At 38.0% G+C, this 24465-nt stretch overlaps 1 protein-coding gene across 2 annotated transcripts in view; it reads left to right on the plus strand.

The window, feature by feature from the left end:
- Nucleotides 1-23927, plus strand: part of adcy2a (adenylate cyclase 2a) — a 77328-nt gene extending 53401 nt beyond the window's left edge. The window contains exons 5-25 of one of the 2 annotated variants that reach the window (XM_035414082.1): nt 1958-2106; nt 3072-3183; nt 3776-3903; nt 6206-6364; nt 6797-6929; nt 7137-7334; nt 7843-7886; nt 7988-8068; nt 8263-8332; nt 8546-8643; nt 9128-9212; nt 10991-11128; nt 13231-13350; nt 14114-14298; nt 15546-15630; nt 19155-19313; nt 20029-20175; nt 20748-20855; nt 21588-21702; nt 22620-22744; nt 23505-23927. In XM_035414082.1, coding sequence (XP_035269973.1) covers nt 1958-2106; nt 3072-3183; nt 3776-3903; nt 6206-6364; nt 6797-6929; nt 7137-7334; nt 7843-7886; nt 7988-8068; nt 8263-8332; nt 8546-8643; nt 9128-9212; nt 10991-11128; nt 13231-13350; nt 14114-14298; nt 15546-15630; nt 19155-19313; nt 20029-20175; nt 20748-20855; nt 21588-21702; nt 22620-22744; nt 23505-23657 — 2592 coding nt within the window. In that variant the 3' untranslated portion in view covers nt 23658-23927. The remainder of the gene's footprint in view (nt 1-1957; nt 2107-3071; nt 3184-3775; nt 3904-6205; nt 6365-6796; nt 6930-7136; nt 7335-7842; nt 7887-7987; nt 8069-8262; nt 8333-8545; nt 8644-9127; nt 9213-10990; nt 11129-13230; nt 13351-14113; nt 14299-15545; nt 15631-19154; nt 19314-20028; nt 20176-20747; nt 20856-21587; nt 21703-22619; nt 22745-23504) is intronic. The other variant, XM_035414090.1, reaches the window with a different exon arrangement.
- The last annotated feature ends 538 nt before the right edge of the window (nt 23928-24465 follow it).

Here is a 24465-nt window from a genome sequence, read left to right on the forward strand (position 1 = left end):
CTGCTTTCGAAATCAAACCAGTTGCAGGGCAACATACCATCTGTTGTGTTTTAAGATCTCTATACAAGCTGAGCACTTTATACCTTATCATCATTTACTACCATTTAGATACTTTGTAGCAGCTCTATAAAGTGGTAGCATTTCCTTCTTTATCATAATCTGCCACCATTTCATAAGCAACTAGCTCCACACAGGGCAGAGTGCTGTATTCCTTATCATCAACCATTATTTATCAGACAGCTCCAGACCAGCTGCAGCGAGGAATGCATTCATCATGCTCTTTTATGCTGTTTCCTAGGTTTACAACATTGTATCCAGCTGATATGCTGGTCGTGTCTGTTTAAACAGGTGTGATGTACAGCAGTGCTGTAGTATCTTGTACTGTAACACTTGGAGCATTTAAACAGGCCATTCTTTTTTCTCCAACTACTCTTTAATGTTACATCTTTGCACACCTCATGCATGCATGTTTCTTTTTCCTCTTATCCAACATCTGCATATCGCACCCTGATGTATTTAACAAGAGAGATTCTTTTTTTTTACTTTTTTTTTTTTTTTGAAGGGTCGACGATGTGCTTTCTTATTAACGAGCTTATCTCTAATGGTCCATCTCCATTCATGGTTTTTGATCAAGATGAGGAACAGGACATCACTCCTCTAGAGACTTCCTCTCTGCTTGGTGTGTTTTAATCATCACATGTTCTGCTTTGCTCTTACTTCAGTATGCCAAGTTGTTCATTTAACACATATTTATATGTGCATACAGTATGAGGAATGTTACCTCGCTCAAAAACCACAGTACACATTTTAAAACAGTATTACTTACTGGCATGTACTACCTGCCAATGACATACAGAGTTATGCTGCTCTAGGTGCATTTTCCTTTTGAAAACCATCCATAATGATCTCATCAAGTAATTACTGGCAAAGGTATACACACCGATTCTCTGAGCAGATAAAAGTGTTTTTTGTTCATATGTATAGTGTCAGAAAAGTTGGATTCTTTACAATTAATAGAAAGAATTATACAATTATAGAAAATGATGCTAAATGAATGTTTGCTAAACTTTGTATGTATTAGATTATCACCTGCATTTATTTCAATCAAGGGAACTGAACTGGCATTCTATTGTATTCATAAGTTGTAGTACTTCCATTGAATTATAAATGATGCTAAATTAATTTGCAAAAATTTCTACGCTTTATTTCTAACTCTATACCTTAAAAAATAACAATTTAATGTTAGATTACATTGCATTTTACTTGGCAGATGCTTTTTATCCAAAGCGACACACAATAACAGCATAGTGAAGGTCATTGGAACTACAGGACACAGGTCAGATATGGTAGTTACAATTTTCATAAAGTACCAGTTATCCATAGCCAGGAACATACACATATTTATATTGCATTTTAGAAAATAAAGAAGCTAATATTTGGATAGGCTACAGATAGCTTCATGAAAAAGTTATTTGCTTTACCAGTGTATTAGCTAGCTATGCTAGACCTATGGACTGCTAATGTCACTTATTCCATACAGGATACCGTGTTTACATCCCAATTTTAACTTAATTGTCAAGAATAGCTAAATACCACAGGAGGACACAAACACAAAATACCTGCAATAGCACTTTGATTTTCCCACACGCTAAGGGGAGCACTCTGTGTAAAGATTGTTATAACACTGCCTAATTACTTTTACCGTCTATATGGAATCATTCATATTGCTAAAAATTGTATTTTCAACATCTCTGACCATCTCACCTCTTTGCTTGACATTTTGCTTGTAGGTGTGAAGCTCACATCTAGCTTTTTTCTCTTTTTGTGTGGATTTCAAACCATCCAATTTCCCTTGGTGAAGCAAAAGGGTATTAAGATTCAAGTTATAAATAATGAAATAAACCTTTTGAAATCTTTTTGGTTCCCCCTTTTTATGTCTTTGAATTTTCTGTTGTAGGAACGTTTGTTGCTGTCACTGCTCCCAGCTCACATTGCCAGGGTGATGAAAGCTGAAATCATTCAGAGATTACAGGGCCCCAGATTTGGCCAGGTGGAGAACACCAACAACTTCCACAATCTGTATGTTCAGCGGCACACCAATGTCAGGTACTGCCACCTGCACATCCTTGCACAGCTGATGTACATTTTTTCAGCACTGTTTGTTTTTTTTCACACCATTTTAATGAAAACTTTGTAAAATAAGTAGTCTCACGTATCCTTTTCCCAAAATGCCCAATAAGGTAATTGTGTTTAGTTATAATGGCCATCACCCTAATTCCTCATGGTTGTGAAAGGCTGAGGCTCCACACGTTTCAAATGGCGTTAAGGGTTCTGGTGTTTGTTTTATATTTGTAGAGAACTGAAATTAATTCTACTGCTGACCCCTCTAGGGATAATGGGTTTTCAAGGGCTTTTCTTCTCCCTGTTACAAGGAGAGCAATGATGCGAGGAGCACACAGACAAGGCAAAGGCATGAAATGTTTTTGAAACAGTACCCCTACAGAGTTCCATTTAACCGCATGCTGCAGTGTCCATTATCATCAAATGCATATCATTTGGACCTATAAATCACTGGGAATGTTATGTGCGATAATATGAATGATAATGTGTTTGCCATAAAGTAAAAAACTATATTTACAATGTTAAGGAACATTAGCAGTGAGTTTCTGACAAATAATCTGGGACATTCTATTTTTCATACGGCTGATAAAAATGCATCAACCAAGTATATATCATTTGTGATCTCATTTAATTTTGTTAAGAATTATATTAAATATCAACTTTTATCAATCTACAATATCTTCCAAATAATTAAAAAGAACAGCCACTATTATTAGCTATATTCAGCTAGAGGAAGTCATCGGCTTACACTTTCATCAGTGGATCAGTATTTTTAATTACCTTTACTTTTTCATCTAGTTTTCTCATTTAGTGAACTAGATTTTAAAATTTTTTATTAATATGAATATAGCATATGAGAACTGTACTGCCTGGCATGTTTCATTTTGCCAAATTTAGGGAGTGGTTTTAGGGTTTTGGCAAATTTATGGTGTTTCCATCTTGTTTCATAGTATCCTGTATGCAGATATTGTGGGATTCACACGTCTTGCCAGTGACTGTTCCCCAGGAGAGCTGGTGCATATGCTCAATGAGCTCTTTGGCAAATTTGATCAGATTGCAAAGGTAAGTACCACTCTTGCCCGCAGCCTCTCACTCCAGCGAAGTGTACCCCTGTGAGGTCATTCAGCGGTAATGCATTAGGGGCGGGTATCTGTGCTCTCAAGGGAAATAAGCCATTTGATGTGCTTTGATGCTGGAAATTAAGTGAAAGTATCATGCTCAAAAAGTAGCCCAATCATAGCCATCTGAACTTCTTTTATTATTTATTTTTCGTTTATATTTTTTACCATCCAAACTCACAAACAAAGCTATACAGAGACTTAGTAGCTCTGATTTCTGCCTAATAATAAAGTAAGCAGGTTAAATTATTTTGTTATACAAATAAGATGTGTTATTTTTCCTTCATAAGAGAGTTATCAGCATTACCAAGTATGGCAAATCAAATATTTCTTTTTGATATTGGCCCCAGATTTTCCATATCTTGCATCCCTAAAAATTTAAAGGATGTCATACCAAACACCATTGATGCTGTACGTAGCTTTTCCAATGATTAGAGGCTTCAAGACATTAATTAATTTCCTCATTATTTCCATGCATGATCACTGGTTTTCCCTGTTTGTGTATAATAACACTCACACGGGTGTTTTTTTTTTAGGAAAATGAGTGTATGCGGATCAAAATTCTTGGCGACTGTTATTACTGTGTGTCAGGCCTGCCAGAATCCCTGCCAAACCATGCTAAAAACTGTGTGAAAATGGGCCTGGACATGTGTGAGGCTATAAAGTGAGTATATGGACCCTCTGTATGGGTAGAAATTAGGGCTACTAGAAATTAAATTTAAATTGCATAACTTGAATTTGTACTGTAATAATTTGAATTTTTTTATTTTTAAACTGAATTATTGAATTATTGCATTTACAAATTTGAATTACATAACATGACTATTCAAAATGGACTGTAATGGTTTGAAATTGAATTTTTGAAATTGAATAGGGTCTTCATTGCATTCGATTTCAATTTTAATTCCAAGTCAAAAATTCAAATTCAGTTTGCTTTCAAATTCAGTTCTTTGAGTTCAATTTCAGTTTTCTGCAATGCACATCCAGATACTTGGAAAAGCAAACAAGATAAGGTTCAGTCAAACACAAAACAGCGGTCAGCCCCTTAAGCAATATCAATATTCTTTCTGTTTTCTTTTGGTATTGTGAGAGCACATAACAGACCTTGATGCCAACAATTTTTAAATGTGGATGACCAGAGATCAAACTCACAAGTAAGCTACGTAAATCTAGCCACAATAAGACTTCCAATTTTAGGCTGCTGGTATGTATTTGCTAATTTTTTAACCAACAAATTTTAACTAACAAATTAAGTTCTTGTTGCGCTGTTTAAGATCTTACAATTCTGACTGTAGCTGATGGCTCACATTTAGGGAATTTAGAATTCTGAGCATATCAAATATCAATAGAAAAAATATTAGTGCCATATAATTTGCTGACTGCTGTTTGCAGTTTGACTGACTTTACTTTTTCAATGTACTCGGTTGTGTGTTACAAAAAACTGAAGCTGAATCTTAAGAACTGAATTTGAAACATATTGAATTTGATTTTTTAACTTGAAATTAAAAGTGAAAACTGAACACAATGAAGACAAATCCATTTCAAACCTGTGCATTTATTTCAAATAATAAAATACAAATTCAAGTTATGCAATTCAAATTAAATTTCTTCTGCCACTAATTTCTTCCCATACCACTGGCCTTTCTGTTAACACTCAAGACATGTTGCTTGCAAACTGTTGATAAATCTTTGAATATATATTTAATGTTAATGTTTAGGACAGTTTGTGAAAAACACCTCAAGTACTGATTCACAGTAATGGTATTTTTATCTTAGCTAATGTTATGCATTTATCAATGCAGACTCAACAAGCCTATTTTCATATACTCAAAAAGTTCCCACACATTTTAAAATCAGAGCTGAGCACCCCAGACACAAGGCACTAGTTTCCATGTATCTCTGCGGCCACAGGTATGGACGCTCAGAGTAAACATGGCATGAAATGGAAATAGGACTGTTCAGATAAGTGAGGAAAAGCCAGCCCATTTCTGAGTGAACAGAGAAAAGTAAATTGCACAAGGGATTTACAGTATGTCCCAACCAGCACAGCCCTCTGATATTTGTTCACATATGTGGCGTCCATTTGGCAGTGTGCGTTATAGAACTTGTGAATGAATCAACAGAGGTTTACAAACATGAGGCACCTCCATTTTCTGCCTGAAAACAGTTGTGGAAGCTCCCACAAACACAGATATGAAGAGCTCCCTCTTGGATTCTGTTACGGAGACAGTTTCCCAGTCATTATAGAACAATTATAGTTATTGTTATATTGTACTACCTGTTATAACACAGGCTTGGTTGCCCTTAAAGATGTCTGAAATAAGAGAGCGTGCTATTTAAAACAGTTTGTTCAGGGGAAAGCAAATATTTTCTTAAAGATCCTTAAAGATCACATTTATCTAAAGTATCTGAGAATTGGCAAATGATTTTTATGCTCCGTACATTCTATTGATGTACCTCTTGTTTGTTTAAAGCTGATCCTAGCCGGTCAGACACATCTCTGAGCTTTATGGACATATCATAAACTGTGACGTTATCTGCACTGGTTTGATAGCAGTTTCTAATTAGTAATCAATATAGTTCACAGCGACATCTCATTTGAATTCTGTTCAATTTAATTTTATTTCAGTAGCGCTTTCTGCAAAGTCAGTGCCACAAAGATGCTTTACAGAAAACATTGTGAATGACTAGGCCTGACCCCCCTAAACATAGTGAGATAAACATTGTCAAGTGGAAAGAAAAACTCTCAAAAAGTGGCAAGTAAAATCTAAGAAGCCTTAGAAAGAGGCAATGTATTTAGTACTGACAAATTTATTTACGATGTATACTTTATGAATCTACAGGTATATATTTTCCTACTATCTTCTTGTAAGTATTGTTAATGTATTCCAATAAAACGCTACAGTATGATCTTGAAGAGCAAAGCCCTAGTAATGTGACATACATATTTCTGTTCTGCACGGCAGGAAGGTGAGGGACGCCACTGGAGTAGACATTAACATGCGGGTCGGAGTTCACTCAGGAAATGTCCTCTGTGGAGTTATTGGTCTTCAGAAATGGCAATATGATGTTTGGTCACATGATGTCACATTAGCCAATCACATGGAGGCTGGTGGTGTACCTGGGTAAGCATGCTTGATGTTTGCACAACAAAATTATTGTCACTTATTTAAGTGCTTATTTAATTTCCATCAGTGAGATGTTTTTTTTAATTCAATATGTGCATATATTAACAGCATTGTACGTGATATTTGTAAATAAGCTAGAAAATAATCATTTGCACAATACCCCCTGGTTAATGGGAAGACAATTTAAAAAAAAGAAAAATGCATGAGGGTCATCTGTTCACACATTTTACATACTGTGAACAAAGTGAGCCTCATCTGTTCATTCATGTATGATCCTGTGAAATAATTAATTGCCATAGTTCACAAGTGTGAGCCTGTGAAAAAGACAACTGTCATGTGTTGACGTTTGGCGATCCTGTGAAAGATACGAATGGCTCTGTGTTCACGTGCAATACTGAGGAAGAGATGACTGGTGTGTGCTCTGGTCAGGCGGGTCCACATCACCTCTGTGACACTGGAGCATCTGAAAGGGGCATACAAGGTGGAGGACGGGGACGGGCAGGAACGGGATCCCTATCTGAAAGAGCACGGGGTCATCACCTACCTCGTTATCAACCCAAAGGTACCTTCAGAAATGATCCATGCAGATTGAAGGGTGGGCAGAGTACTATAGGTGCATTTTCTGCCTGTTACTAGAGGCTTGAAGAGGTTCAGTCACATTGATGGACAAGCACGATCGCATGATGTTCTGAACAGTTGAACAGTTGGCTCTGATTAAGGAATGAGGCTTGTTGCAGTCTGATGGGTGTTTTATCTGTTGGACCTGCAGGCGGACAGACGTAGCCCACAGCACCACTACCGGCCCCGGCACACACTAGATGGGGCCAAAATGAGGGCGTCAGTGAGGATGACCCGTTACCTGGAGTCCTGGGGAGCAGCCAAGCCCTTTGCTAATCTGCACCACAGGGACAGCATGACCAATGAGAATGGCAAGATCAACACCGCTGTGAGTGACTGTCTGAAAGAAGTGAGGAGACCACCTTGCGACATCATGGCTACATTAGCATTTAGTGTCCTCCGAAACTGTCTGAGAACTGCCACACATTCTGCAGAAAGTAGAACACAGCCTGTCTACAACCCATAGTTATACATAGAGTGAATTAGCTCAAGTAGAGCCACATACTCCTAACATTACTGGAGCAAGTGTGAATACAGCCACACATTCACACACAGAAAAAGGTGAAACATTGAAAACATGTGGCCACTTCTGAGAATTTCAGATCAGTTATAATTGCATTTTTAAAGTGTTGTGTTTGCCCAAAATCATTTACACAGCACTCAGTATTATTTATGACATTAATGTGATTAAGTATAAATACTATTTTTTATTAATACTCTTAAGTCATATTATTAAGAATGAACATATAGAGAAATGAGGACATGTGAATACATTTATTGTACTGTTAAAACTGTATGTGTCCAGTAATTCATCGGTTAAGTAAAAATGCTGCATGTTTAAATCGCTTTCCTTTCAGGATGTTCCAATGGGGCAATATCATTTTCCCAGGCGCTCAGAAAGGTGGGTTAAAGCCATACTTTCCCTAAAGTGATTTGGCAAAATCACTAGGATTGTAAAGTTTTGTTTTTTATTTCACCCAAAATGTTAATTTGTTTTGACAGAACTAAATCCCAGAAGAAGAAATTTGAGGAGGAATTAAATGAGAGAATGATTCGAACCATTGATGGAATTAACTCCCAGAAGTATGTATTTTAGTGCAAGATTGTTTACTCATGGCTAATATTTATTCTAAATATTGACTGCAAATCATTTCTGCACAACACAGTGTTTAATTTGCGATCCCAATAGAATAGCTTATGATAATGATTATTCACCTCAGAGAGGAGTGGGAAATCATTTTTCAGATTATGGATTTCAAAGGGATTTTCTGTTTCAGACAGTGGCTGAAATCTGAAGATATTCAGAGGATTTCACTGTTTTTTCACAATAAGTCTCTGGAGAAGGAGGTAAGCAATGGTAAAAATAATGTTTAATAATGATATGTAACATTTATACTTCTGTTTTTTGCTTATAATAACATTGTGTAAAATAAGTGTCTTGCATAAATGCAGTTCATGATTGAAATACTAGACCATAAATCTAAAATAAAATAGAAGTTTTCAATGATTTTAGAGCAAACAGTGGATGCTGCCTTAGACCCGGTTTCCTCTTTCCCGTAGTACAGAGCAACAACTTTACCTGCTTTCAAATATTACATCACCTGTGCCTGCCTGATATTCTTCTGCATCTTCATAGTGCAGATCCTTGTCCTGCCAAAGTAAGTGCCTTCCATTCACAAATGCACTAACACTTATTTTAATTTCTTTCATACAGATCCTATTGTAAGATGCATGTTTCCCCGAAAGTACATATTGGAGGATATTTCCAACATAAGTAGCTCAGCTGTCTTACAAGCAGTAATAATGTGATTGTACAATTTATTTCGTTTATTATTTTCAAAATGTTATATATTTAAGTTTTTATTTTTGATGATCATGTGGCAGGGAATGTGTCAAAGATATTGAAATACAAATAATGGTAGTATTGGTATTGCATATAGTATTTACATTTTTATGTCCGCTGTATATATGTCTCATTAAATGTTGTAATGTTATATTTGAAATAGGTAATGGCTACTATACGCTATTCAAATGACAAAAAATATTTGAAAATAATCTCACCCTACATCACTGGGTTTGCCAGTTCAGAGTTGTTTTGTTTCTGATTATGGAGGCTTATTATTTGTATTTCATGTTCTGTAGGACTTTGGTCTTGGGAATATCGTTTGGGGCGTCGTTCTTTCTGTTGTTTCTGATCCTGCTTATCTGCTTTGCTGAACACCTCCTGGTGAGTAACTTCAGAGAAAGGTAGCTTTAGAGAGACATTAGGCACTCAGACAAGCCCTCCGCAGAGGGCACGGTAGAAATCAGCCTCAGAGAACACTTTAGAAATCAGGCAAGACATGTAATGAGAACACTATAGAAATCAGGCAAGACATGCACATCGAACACTATAGAATTCAGGCAAGACATGCACAGAGAACACTGTAGAAATCAGGCAAGTCATGCACAGAGGACACTGTAGAAATCAGGCAAGACATGCACAAAGAACACTATAGAAATCAGACAAGACATGCACAGAGAACACTAGAAATCAGGCAAGACATGCACAGAGAACACTAGAAATCAGGCAAGCCATGCACAGAGAACACTGTAGAAATCAGGCAAGCCATGCACAGAGAACACTATATAAATCCAAGCCATCCACACTAGAAAACCTAGGAAAGCCCTACACATGCATGTTCGGGGGATTTGTGTGATATCTCTGCCTCACTGCATTTGCTGTGATAGCGCAAGGAACAAGGATAAGGCTGCTATGCCTGGCTCTATGAAAATTTGGCAGATTGAGCTCTACGGTTTATTTTTCAGAACCTAAATTAGGTATGAAGCAATCAAAAAGAGTATAGCTTTCAAATTAATCAGATTTGCAATGTGTTTCCAATCAGCAATACTGTACCATAATTTAGAAATCAAAAACTTTAGCTTGAAATATATTCTCAGGAAAACTGTGAGAAAGTATTTTTGTCAGTCAGCTCCTCTAGGAAATGAAGTTTAGCCCATTTATTTTCTGAATCATTTTCTGAAACCATCAGCTCATATCATTATGAACATGCAGAAAAGGCCTTGAAAATTACACAACCCACTTTCACCATAGAATCTCTTTGTCCTGAAAGAGACTTGCTTTCTGTCCTAGTTATCTTTAGTTCATCCCATTTTCACAACATGATTCAAAGCAACTCCAAAATCTTTTCATATCCATTTTATTCACTTTTTATTACAATTATAATCACCCAAATCATGGTATAGAACTTTTTGTCTTTATCATAATTACAGTCTTATCGGTCCGTTTTTATAGCCCTCATCCCTGTGTATACATTAGTACTCTGTGCAATCCTTTTACTTTCCCTCATTTTTAATTTGCAGTCTGTTTATTCCTCCTCTGTGTTAAAATCAAGGTTGAGGAATATTTTTGTCCCACCCTTGCCCCCAACGAATGAAGATATTGTCTCTTTTTGAACTACACGCTCATTCATCAGAAAATAACTGCACACTCATCGATCGGAATTGAACCACACACTGATCTGTCAAAAATGAACCACGACCAAGCTACGCGGCCATCTTTCAGAAAGCAACCCCTAACCTGGTGCAGGAACAGGGAGAGTTTAGGGCTGACGTATTCAGCATCACAAAAAAATTCTGCCGTTGTAAAAGTGGCAGCAATTAAGAATATCTTTGCATTGAATTATTATTATTTTTGACACAATGTTGGGATTCACACTGCCACATCATACCATGGCATTGCTTGTAAAAAAGTGATGCTGTCATATGAGGACACAGAGAAAACCGCCCATTTCCAGCTAGCGGCGGAGGCAGAGGCAGAGGCTCTGACCCCCACAGACGGTGCCGCCACACAGAGACCGAATCGGAGCCTTAACTGCGGTGCACTGCAGCTCTTTTCCACTCGGGCTGGCTTTGGGATAGCGGGCCGCCGCGCTGACTGTCACCCCATTAGCGCCAGGAACAGTACGCTGGGATTTATGCCCTCCCCTTTCTCTCACTCTGCAGAAGTGCAGCAAATCAGCCTCTGCATCCTGGCTCTGGATCCTGAGATCATCTGGAATTATTGCCAACAAGCCCTGGCCACGGATCACCCTCACCATGACAACCACTGCTCTTATATTAATAATGGCTGTATTCAACATGGTAAGTACAGGGAGGGTCCGCAAGCTGATTGGCCGGTGTATGTGGAAATGCCTGCGGCATATAGGATGGCCCCAGAAATATAATATAACATTTTCACTTGCTGCACTTGCTCTCAGACCGTGTCAGTTCTCTGTCCATCTGTGCCAATATATAATTATAATGAATACAGTAACTACTCTTTCATATCAGAGATAGATCATAGAAATAGCAGGATGGCATCACGGTATGTTCCCATTATGGCTGGCATTGAACACACTGTGACTGGTGTTTTGAACTGTTTAGAACATAAATGCTTTCTGCACCAGAAAATCATTGTAGGACATCACTTATTTCTGAACATCCATTTCTTAAATGGACAGGAAATTGAAATTTTTCCAGATTTGCCTTTGAATAGTTACCTGGTGAATGTATGACATTTTACTGTGAAGAAGGATGCAATTAACTATTTGACTTCATGGAGTGACTGGGGATTATTATATTGCCTAAACAGAGAAAAGTTGTGGCAATTATTCTGGCCCCGTTTGTAAACATTCTGTTCCAATTGACTGTGGAACATAATTACAATTATAAAATAAGCAGACTAGATAGATTCATAAATCACAAGCAAGGAGCCTTGTGTCTCAGATCAAAAGGGCACCCCCCACCACCACCTCCCCTTACACACATGTACACAAATACACACACACACACACACACACACATTCACGCACACACACATATACACGCACGCACACACACACACACCAAGGGAGAGAAAGAGAGAGAGACTCCTGCCTACCTTAAACATAAGCCTGAGGCAAACCAAGTCTGAGGTTTTGGCTTTAATATGTATTGATTTCAGAATGGTGATGTTGTTTTCTTCTCACATTAAACTACAGCAGTGACATAGGGGTTTGGGTCATTGAGAGGGGAATTACGTTTTCTCTCAGGTTTATGGTTAAGTTTATTAATAGACAAGATTTAGCAATTAGAATAAAATACAGAAATCATACCCACTGGTTAAAATGAACTAAAAAGAAGACATTATACCAGAAATTAATGTGAAATTTCCTGGGGAAAGAGATCGAGAGAGAGAGCAATAAGGCAGACCAGAGAATTACACACTTCCAGCTTCAGTACAGCAGGAACAAAAATAAATTAGGTAGAACAAACACATGACCAAGGAACAAGAGAAGAAAACGCTTCTCAAAGACTCAAACTCAGCTAAACCTGGAATTTAATATTCTGGCCCAGGCTGGATTATGCTGGGTTAAGGCAATGAAGGGGGTAGATTTCTGTAGGTAATTATTATTAGTAAAACGTAACTGAGCTGAGCACCATGATTTTAAGATGAAAATATTCATTACTGCAACCTCTTTATGAGGAGACCAAACATATGTTAGGCGCTAATTAGTTTAGCTACTGAATATCACTAATAAAAAAGGTAGATGTACCTACAACAATAGACCACATTTTCAGGCAAAGAATATCTCTACCATACAACAACCAATTATAGCATGGAGATGTTCATTCTGATGCGCCCCAGAAAATGTAAATTCCAAACTGGGAAGCCCAGGCACCCATCACTTACGTGAAACTAATAAGAAGCAAATTGGTCATTTAATTTAAATGTTTTATTGTGACCTCAGAGCATTTAACTTTAACTGTAAATGGTTATAATAATTCTGTTGTGTTGTGTAGCTGTGCTGGGAACACCAAATCTGATTGGTTTGAGTTCTGGTGCTTCTTCTGAGAGGTGAAAAAACCTTCCAGTCATGGTGATACTGCAACTAGGACAGCCAACCCATTAGTTTATGTATGAAGACCTTGGCATTTCTTAATTACCGAAGGCATTCCTATTAATGTAATGATAAAAAACTAGCCAGTTTTTACAATCTAGTATTGTATGGACCATGAACAAAATGCCAATTTCAGAGCATATTGACCCTCTCTCACATGGTGTAATCTAAACCATATCTGGCGTATGGTTTTGTTTGCAGTGATTGTCAAACAAATTCTAGTGGCAATGAAAGTGTCTTTTATTGTTTCATAAATGTTTGGTGTTGTGCATTTCATGTGATTTTGTTTCTTTTTTCTCATTTTTTGTTTTTCTGTCATTTTAGTTCTTCTTAGGGGACCCAATTAATTCATCCATCTCTCTCTCTAATTCATCAAATGAAACAATATATTATTCCAATGGTCAACCGGTACAACAAGTGGAGAAAAACAATTTCTACCTTCCTGTAAGTAAAACTCACCTGTCTTTTTTTGTTAATGTTCTTTCCATTTCAGATCTTTCTTGAAATATATAAACAGTTATGTGCTAAGTTGAAATCCTTATTAATTACTGGGTCTTAATCCTTTTATCAGAAGCATCTGTTTCCATAAAATAAGTCTGAATTACCATCATGATCACTCTTCTTGTGCTGTCTTTTAGTGGTTGTAGTGCTGACTTCTAGTTCTAGTGCTGACTTTAAAAAAACTTGGTAAACTACAGATTCCTTAAGGGTTCCTATTCAACTCAGTGTTTGCGAATATTGCAGTGGTTTTTTATAAATTTCTGAAAGACGTACTGCAGTATTGATTGTAACCATGTCTTTGACTTTCCCTTGTAATGGTTGGAGTATGCTATCATGCTCTTATCAGAGGTATAATGAAACAACCTCCAACTTTTTTAGCTTCACAACAGTTACAACTGAGCACTTTCTAAACTCCATCTCATGGTCTGAGTGCTGTATTAATGTCAAGTGAGGGCTTAATTTGGATCGATCCAAGGAGAGGGAGACTGTGACAGATGTGTGGCCATTATTTTCTTTGTCACAGGCTAATTTCTTCATGATTCTCTGTGCCTAGATTGTATTGATCTGAGAGTTGTATTGATGGAAACTGGGCAATTTTCCAGAGCTGACAGCCCCCTCATACCTTACCCCAGTAGCATGGATTTTCATTGAATCTGTATGCTTTTCTTAATAAAATGCAAATATTGAGGCATGTATCCTTTGTCAGTACTTCATTTACAGTTGTATCCTGGGCTTGGTGTCATGCTCCGTCTTCCTACGGATTAATTATGAGCTGAAGATGGTCATCATGCTGGTAGCTGTGGTGGGATACAATGCTATCATTCTGCAGACTCATGCTGCTCTACTGGATGAGTACAGCAAGTTCCTCTATAAAACAGAGGCTCTGGAAAGGTAAGTTGCTTTCTGAAGACATCCCATTTCGTCTTTCGCAGCTCACAAGGTTGTGTAATCTATGCATTTTTAAAATATATATATTAAAATATCTGAATGTGGCAATAATCTGTATATTTTTGTAACATTTTGCAATATATTCTTTCTGTTCATAATACATTGTATTTCAGTGTATTGCTGTAATTACTTCTGTAAGGGGAAAAGATGGGTTTTATATTCACATTCAGTTCAGTTATCTATACAATGCACAATTGCGAGGGACATTGTTAGTGTATGCAGTGGCAAACAGGATGGTAATCATTTTATAATGAAGTATGATGAAGATATGGATGAGCATTGGCCATGTAGAGCACATGCCACATTTATTTCAGGTTAGCATTCACAGCAGTGCCGCAGCATATCATTTTCTGGCATTGTTTGTTTAGCGCTTCTCTTTACCACTTTAATGTATGACTGCCCATTATATCTTTAGCACAATATTAAATGGCCCTGCCAGGGTTTCTGCTAATGAATTCCTAATTGTAGCTAAAGGTTATTGATTGATGTTTTACTCAGAATGTAAGTAAATAGTAAACCTTTAATAATACCTTTATTTGTGCTTTTACATCTTCAAAATGAAATTGTTCTCTGATACCAGAACATGCATATCGTCCTCGCCTGAGGGCAGTTTCTATTTTGTAATCAAATTCTTTATTTTACAGACAACAAAGAAAAGCAGACAAATCCATACCAATAACCACATGTACACATCCCATCCACCCACCACACCTACCCCTACACATCTGACTGGTTGGTTTTGTGAGGGATGGATTACCTGACCTGCTTACCTGTCTTCCAGACATCTGAATCTCATTGTCAGTACTATCTACAGAGTAAAAGGAGTAATACACACTCTCTCTCTTTGTCTCTCTCTCACCACCCCCCCCCCCTCTCTCGTTCTCTCTCTCTCTCTCTCACACACACACACACACACACACACACATAGACACATCCAGGCACACGCACAAGAGAGGATTGTGTTTGTTTGAGACCCGAGGGACTGTCTGCCCTGATGGTATATGAATGTGTTGAGAAAGCAATGTGCCAACATAAAGTGGAGGTGACATTCAGATGTGACTGACGGCTGGTGCTCACATGCTTTGCAGCTCAATGGAGGGGAATCTGGCTAATCGAACTGTCATCTGGTGAACTGTCTTTGTATTTCGTTCTCTCTCTCTCTCTCTCTCTCTCTCTCTCTCTCTCTCCAGGCCAGGTGTACTGAAAGATCTGAAAACTATGGGCTCCGTCTCTCTCTTCATATTCTTCATCACATTGCTTGTTCTGGCCAGACAGGTGAGCAGCTGCTTAGACCGACTGGTTTATTTAACCACGCTGTATCATTACCTCATTCACTATAACAGTAGGTGGTGCAGGAATAAACATTGCATTTAATTTTCGATAATTTTTGATCAGGGAATACAAGCCTCGGTGATGTCTTGTAAATATGTCAGTAAATTAAGTGCATGGCTGAGTGGTGCATGTATTTAGAAATGAGTTTGTATGCATTAGGTTCTTCTCCATTTGAACTATTGTTTCTTCATTAAACTGCTCCCACAAGACTAGATGTGTGGTGCGTTCTGCAGGCCAGCTATCTCTTGGTCATATGCAATTCTCCCCACACACTGGTGAGGGTCCAATTCATGTCATGATGCTTTTTCATCTGTGGTCCCTTCTCTATCTGTTGCCCTCCCTGTTTTCTACCTGTGTGAATAAAACTAATTTTATATACAGTCAAATATTTGGACATTGACAAAGTTATTGTTATTTTAACTGTCTACCACATCATATTGGAGAAATTAAATAATGAATATGAGCTCAAAGTGCAGACCTTCAGCTTTAATATGAAGGTATTTACATCCAAATCAGGTGAATGGTGTAGGAATTACAGCACTTTTTATATGTGGTTCCCCCCTTTTTAAGGGACCAAAGGTAATTTGACAATTGGCTGCTCAGCTGTTCCACGGCCAGGTGTGTGTTATTCTCTCATTATTTAATTTACAAGTAAGCAGATAAAAGGTCTAGAATCGATTTCATGTGTGGCATTTGGAATCTGTTGCTGTTAACTCTCAATATGAAGTCCAAAGAGCTGTCACTGTCGGTGAAGCAAGCCATCATTAGGCTGAAAAAAAAATCCATCAGAGAGATAGCAAAAACATTAGGTGTGGCAATATCAACTATTTGATACATTCTTAAAAAATAAAGAACACACTGGTGAGCTCAGGAACACCAAAAGGCCAGGAAGACCACGGAAAACAATTGTGGTGGATGACAGAAGAATACTTTCCCGGGTGAAGAAAAACCCCTTCACAACAGTTGGCCAGATCAAGAACACCCTTCAGGAGGTAAGCGTATCTGTGTCAAAGTCAACAATCAAGAGAAGACTTCACCAGAGTAAATACAGAGAGTTTACCACAAGGTGTAAACCATTGGTAAGCCTCAAAAACAGGAAGACCAGGAAGATTAGAGTTTGCCAAAAAACTAAAAAAGCCTGTACAGTTCTGGAACAACATCATCAGAGGAGACAAAGGTCAACTTGTACCAGAATGATGGGAAGAGAAGAGTATGGAGAAGGGAAGGAACTGCTCATTATCCAAAGCATACCACCTCATCTGTGAATCATGGTGGAGGTAGTATTATGGCGTGGGCATGTATGGCTGCTACTGGAAGTGGTTCCCTTGTATTTATTGATGATGTGACTGCTGACAAAAGCGGCAGGATGAATTCTGAAGTGTATAGGGCTATATTATCTGCTCAGATTCAGCCAAATGCTTCAAAACGAATTGGATGGTGCTTCACAGTGCAGATGAACAATGACCCGAATCATACTGCGAAAGCAACCCAAGACTTTTTTAAGGCAAAGAAGTGGAATGTTCTGCAATGCCCAAGTCAATCACCTGACCTGAATCCAATTGAGCATGCATTTCACTTGCTGAAGGCAAAACATCCCAAGAACAAGCAGGAACTGAAGACAGCTGCAGTAGAGGCCTGGCAGAGCATCACCAGGGAAGAAACCCAGCGTCTGGTGATGAGTATGGGTTCAAGACTTCAGGCAGACATTAACTGCAAAGGATTTGCAACCAAGTATTAAAAATGACAATTTAATTTATGATTATGTTAGTTTGTCCAATTACTTTTGAGCCCCTAAAATGGGGGTGGGGGGCTATGTATAAAAATGGATGTAATTCCTACATTGTTCATACAATATTTTTGACAAAACCCTTAAATTAAAGCTGAAAGTCTACACTTAACTCACATCTTGTTTTATTTCAAATTCATTGTGGTGGCGTACAGAGCCAAAATTATGAAAATTGTGTCACTGTCCAAATAATTATTGACCTGACTATATATATATATATATATATATATATATATATATATATATATATATATATAAATGAGCACAAACTATCTTTCTGTCCTCCTTTCAGGAAAAAAAATGGTCCCACAAATAGAGGCTAACATATTACTTCACCGGCTGTTTCCAAATGTACCTTTCCCTCTGGGTCAAGACATACAACATTATTAATGTACAGTTCCTTCTGTGAAATTTCTGGATCATAAATCATTGTTTAAAAGCAGGTATATTAGGATGGGGACCCTCTCTCTCTCTCTCTCTCTCTCTCTCTCTCTTTCCATTTACCTGTAGCCTGTAGTTCTGTAATTTACAATTCAAAAAGGGGGTTGGGGGGAGGCTGAGAATCGCAGTTTCTATTCTAGTCTTCTATCCCACAGTTTTCTTAATGAAGAAAGACAAATCTGTCTCCCTGGTGATAGAATGAGGATACTCTGCAAACAGAGGATCTTATGCTATTTTTAAACCCATTCTTATCTTGGTTTGTGGGCATAGTATTTTTTCATAATGTTGTAGGACTGTTTTATTTGCAGTGGACAGTGTTCTTGTTTTGTGATCAAATCATAAATCAAAGCATGTGGGTGGGTCTGGCCATCAGGCTTCAGTAAGCAATTAAGGTTCCTTTACAGAGATGGTAAGTAAGTAAATACTGTACCCTTTACAAACAGGGTAAATAAGTAAATTCTGTACCCTTTACGGAGAGGGTAAGTAAGTAAATGCTGTACCCTTTACGGAGAGGGTAAGTAGGTAAGGGCCCCTCACAGAGAGGATAAGTAAGTAAATACTGTACCCTTTACAGATAGGGTAAGTAAGTAAGTAAGTAAGTAAGGATCCTTTACAGAGAGGGTAAGTAAGTAGTAAAGGGCCATTTAAACACCCCTGGGGTGGAGGGAAGAGTTGAACACAGGGAGATGTGATAATGCCGGTATTTCACCAGCGTTTATTGAATAGTTGTGGGAGAGAGCTCACGGAAACAAATAAACAAAAAGGTCTTGTCCGTTCACTCTCACAGGATCCGGGTAAATATAATAAACTAACATAACAATGGCAAAAGAAACAAACCACAATTCAGCCTGTCCGATCATAAACCTGTATTCATTGCTGTACTCTTTATATTTCATACAGTGTCAGTGTACATAATATATAGGCATATACTGTATGTACTGGGAGACATTAGCAGTGGGGGAAGAATCTAGAGCAGGAAGAAAGAGATTGGCCAATACACTTTCTGTTTGGTGGAAACCTTTCCTGTATTTTCCAATTCTACAATTCCTTCTGTAAATTATAACATCATAATTGGATAATGTACATCATTGGATACCATGGCTAAATTGTTCCACAGCAGAAACCAAGTTAGGCCAAAGCTCTTTGAACATGTAGGACTTGTTGTTTCTGTCTTGTTACTTCACACAGCTATGTGATCAGATGTCTACAGTTTCTTCACCTCTGTGTCCTCTTGTAACAGAATGAATATTACTGTAGGTTAGACTTCCTGTGGAAGAACAAGTTTAAGAAAGAATGTGAGGAAATAGAGACCATGGAGAACCTCAACCGTGTGCTTCTGGAGAATGTCCTGCCCGCACATGTGGCAGAGCATTTCTTAGCCCGCAACTGGAAAAATGAGGTGAGCTTGGTGAGGTGGGAAGTTAAATAAAACCCAACCATTGTATGTGTTCTTCTGCTATAACATGCACCTGTGATAATGTGTGAAAAGCAGACATACATAGTTTCATACATTATCACAGGTGCACTATTGCCAATTTTCCACCACCCTGCATTATGTAATGAACTGCAAAATGGCACAATCAGATTATGCCACTTTTTTAATAAAGGGAAGATCCTTGTAAAATACACACAGAAGTACTTTTATATAGGATAGGTACTGAAAATCATAGAAAAATATGCTTTTATCAAAATACAGGGTGTTGTCATGAAGTTTAGTCCCAGAGAATTCTTTTTTGTTGTTGTTAAAAAGCAAACACTTTCCTCTTCGTTATGATCACATATACTGTATAAGTGTACAATACAAACTCTTGGAGTCAAACGGGACCAAGATGTTGAATTTCTGCAAGCTGTGACTTTGCAAACTTACTGATTCTTACGCCTCCATCAATTTTACTTAACCAGCATTTAGTCGTCTTGCTTCCTCTCTCTATCTATCACTATAATTTTTTGTTATCATCATTATGTTTTTCTCTATCACTTGTGAGGTGTATGAGTCAAAAAAATGAAAAAAGAGAAGTGTCAACACATCATTTGCTGTCTGCTACCCTGTAACAATTTGATGAGGTTTCTTGCTATGGTATGCAGTAGTGTTTGCTTTTGTATTTTATCTACAGGATCTATACCACCAGTCATATGACCTGGTCTGTGTAATGTTTGCCTCCATACCGGATTTCAAAGAATTCTATACTGAGTCAGATGTCAACAAAGAGGGTCTGGAGTGCCTCAGACTACTCAATGAGATCATTGCAGATTTTGATGAGGTATGTTATTTTTATTCTCATGTAACATCATGCAGATCTATTCTATATCTTTAAGGATTGCTTATTGTCATGCTTTACAACCACAATAATTAATCTCTAACTCTAAAATGTGTCCCTCAAGTCAACACACATGCACTAGTGTCCTAGCAACCAAACATTACTGATATTGAAAAGGCACTGAAAAGATTAATTGATATTGAAAAGAAAACATGTCCTTGGTGGTTGGAAATCTGTAGGTAGAGAACAATGAAAGGTACTTCAATCAATATGAGAACAACAAACAAACAATCACTGTGGAACAATGTCGCTGAAAGAACAGCTTCTCGTATGGCTAGCGGTTTAACTGAACACTTTATTATAAAACAGATTGCCAGCAGTGAATCTTCCCATAATGTTATCCAATTCAATCAGGGAACAATACACTGTCTACACACATGGTTGTGTCATATTTGATGTAGCTGACCTGCTAACTATTCATATGCTTGTTGTAAAAAAGAAAGTAATGGTATGAATAACTGGACATTATTCATCAGTGTACTATGTGTTTCTCCCTATATGCGGCTCCCTGACAGCTTCTCTCCAAGCCCAAGTTTAGCGGGGTGGAGAAGATAAAGACTATTGGCAGCACCTACATGGCAGCCACAGGCCTTAATGCAACACCTGGGCCTGAGTACACACAGGTATCCATAGAACCACAGAATTTCATCACCATGGCATCTGCTAAATCCATTTTCACCTAAGGATTATGGCTGACAGATCATTTCTTTATCTCAGAGGTGCACCACATTAAGCTGGTTGAAGCAGACATTCATTATTGTTTAATTAGAAATTATGAGCACGCAATAAGTTATTATACCATAAAATTTGTCATTTTATTACCACCAGTAATATAAAGATATGCTTTAAACGGGCAATTACCATTGCTAACAAATCTGATGTAGTGCAATTTCTTCCCATTAAATGTGGCTCTAATTTCATCTTCAACAATGCAGAAGAAATGGTAATGGAATTGATTATTACTGCGCTCAGTGGAGTTTAAAGAGCAGGATTTGAGATCCTCAAATATCATTGCCCTTTAATATCATTATTTTCACATGGTAGAATATTCCAACTCCCCAAAGCACTGCATCTCCATCCATTCAGAAAGGATATGACCTCCTATGATCCCTATTAATTGAAATTACCTGAAAAACGAACTAATCCATATTGAACAATATTGAATTGCTCCTTTGTTTTGTTCAGTGTGCATCAGCAGTGGCACTGGTTTTTCACTTGAATCCCACTTATATTTTACAAGCATAAATTCACATTAGAGTGGAGCACAGATGAAACAAGATGCAATCCTTTCTTCCACTTGAAAGAAATGATTGTATTTATTCACAATGTTAAAGTTTTGTTTGTTGTTTTTGCAGGAGCATGACAGACAGTACATGCACATCGGCACCATGGTGGAGTTTGCCTTTGCGCTGGTGGGAAAGCTTGATGTTATAAATAAACATTCCTTCAATGACTTCAAACTCCGAGTTGGTGAGTGCACTGAGCCAAAAATCTTCATTTTATCAAATCAGTGAGATGTACCTTTTAATCCCATGTCTGAGGTACTGTGTTCTACCTAATACCTTGTATTAGTTGTATAAATTAATTTGAAATACCACTGAACAGGAATGGGATGTACCATGAATGCTGAACTGAAGATGTGCACTGTTAGGAGTTAACTTGGAATTAACTGATTTAAACCTGCAGCAGCAGCTGCTGAAGTAACTTCCAGACAATAAATTAGTCTCACAGCAAAGACATAATGTGAAATGAAAATCAGAAGACTCTTTTGCCCTGGAGACAGAAGCTGCTGCAGATTTAGCATTTCTAGATAGGTTGGCATATGCTGTCGGCATAAACAAGACGTTTGTGTTGAAAAACAACAAATTTTAGCATTGATAAAACTATGTCCAAAACTGACGAGAATGTTGCCTGTAGGGTGTATTGTATTGAATGGTAATGCATTTCTACTAGTAATTTTACATTTTTGCACTCACTGGGGTACACTTTTTAAATATGTATCCGATGCTGGCTTTGACAGATTATATTCAACCTCTGCAAATACTGTCAGATACTGTCAGACACTGTCACTTCCATAAAAGAATGCAGTTTCATTTCAGCCTTGGCTTACTTCTTGACAAGAAAAATCCTTGCTGTCAAACGTGTTGATTGTGCCTGAGAACAGCCTGTATTTAATCAACATTAACACAGAATCACAGTTAAATGATGATGGTAGTTTTACTCTTCACAGCCTGTAGATTAGGAAGTTCAGCAGTAACAATTAAAGAAAAAAAAATTGAATAAATAATTTGCATCTGTGTGTGAAATTAAAGAATGCCATTCCCAGTTTTGTCATTTCTGCCTTGGTGTCACTAAGGAATTTTCTTACGAGTGCCCTTCCTCATCAGGTATCAACCACGGTCCAGTGATCGCTGGGGTCATTGGAGCACAGAAACCTCAGTATGACATCTGGGGAAATACAGTGAATGTTGCCAGCAGGATGGACAGCACTGGGGTGCTGGGCAAAATACAGGTGACTGGCTCCTCCTCTGTAGAACTCAACTGGGAACGCACTTCCACTGCACAGCACCCCCAGTAGTTTTGTCACTTTTATGCCATGATTCAGCCTGGAGCCCCAGATGTGTGATCCGGCCCCCCTAAACTGCACTATACGGAACTATACAATTTGGGCTTCTACTATAACAGTTAGTTTCTTACCTCAAATGTAACCTGCTCAACCTATTTTAATTGCTGTGACAGATCCCTTATTACATTTCTGTTACATTCTATTCTACTGTACCACTACCGCACTAGGCCAGCCAGTGGAGGATGGGCTGCCCCTCTATAGCCAGGTTCCTTCTCACCACCGTTTGAGGGTTTTTCTCCCCACTGGCAGTTTTATTTTTATCTTGTGTTTGCTTTTGGGGGGTTCATGCCTGGCTTGTGCTCTTTTGCTGTTTCTTGCTCTTTTTCCTCCTAGTCTGCAATGCATCTGTGACAGTTCTCTCTAAAAGAGCTATAGAAATAAAATTGATTTGATTTTTATTTGACTTTACTTTTGGGTAAACATGATTTCCCACACATCTGCACAATGTTTGCCATTATATGACTAGTTGGTGTTGTAAGGGATGGGTTACCTGGCCTTCTTAGATGTCTTCCAGACATCTGAATCTCATTGTCAGTACTAACTACAAAGTAAAAGGAGTAACACGGTACATGCGCTCTCTCTCTCTCTCTCTCTCTCTCGCAATTTAGTCTGCAGTTCTGTGATTTCTCTCTCTCCGTCTCTCAAGGTCACAGAGGAGACAAGTCGTATCTTACTCACGCTGGGTTACCTGTGCTCCTGCAGAGGGATTATCAACGTTAAGGGAAAAGGAGAACTCAAGACCTATTTTGTCCACACAGAGATGACGCGGTCTCTCTCCCAGGGAAACGTAATGGCATGAAATATTGTGCAAGCAAACCAGACTGCGGCTGGCCAGCAGACAAACACCACACACTCCTGTACATAGTTTCGCCTTGTGTTTAGATGCACAAACTCTTGGATGTACAAGTGGTACCGTTTCTCCAGTATCTCTTAAGCAGGATAGTTTGCTGAGTACGGTATTTACTGTAAGTGCAGTAGGAGACATTTTTTAATGAAAATGAAAGTGTTTTGATGTTTTAATGCCATTGTTTTGTAAAATTTATTCATTAAAGGTTTATATGTATTTCAACTTTCTTGCCTTTGTCTTTCTTTAGCTTTGAGAACAGGGGCCTCGTTTAAAAAAATGTTCTTGGATGTAAATTTACACATAATCTTAAAATAAGATTATTCCCCAAACTGCGCATACACTTGAATTATACAAATAACAGACACAAACAATTCTTACATTGGTTTAAACTGGCTTACCTGCATTTTATGCACCTGTGATACATAAATCTTAAATTAACTTCAATTTGAACTTCAATTTGAACCCACGTGAACATGCTTTACAGTTAGCCTGTCTTCTGAACGTAATAGCCATTTTCCTCTAAATAGGGTTGCATTTGAACATTTCTTGCACTCTCCATGCCTAAAATTCATTATCAGTTGAATGCTATTTTTAAAGTGTGCAGACAGCCCACTTGGGGGATTCGTGCAGCGCAGTTCCTCCACATAACCACCAGGTAATTAACTTGCGTCCAATGTAAAATTTACATAGAGATAAGCTAATATCCATGTCACGGTGAGAGGTTATAAATAACTACATATGGTTTTCTGTGTAAGCCATG

Source organism: Anguilla anguilla, chromosome 1, assembly GCF_013347855.1.
Source record: "Anguilla anguilla isolate fAngAng1 chromosome 1, fAngAng1.pri, whole genome shotgun sequence".
In the NCBI taxonomy this organism is placed as follows: domain Eukaryota; kingdom Metazoa; phylum Chordata; class Actinopteri; order Anguilliformes; family Anguillidae; genus Anguilla; species Anguilla anguilla.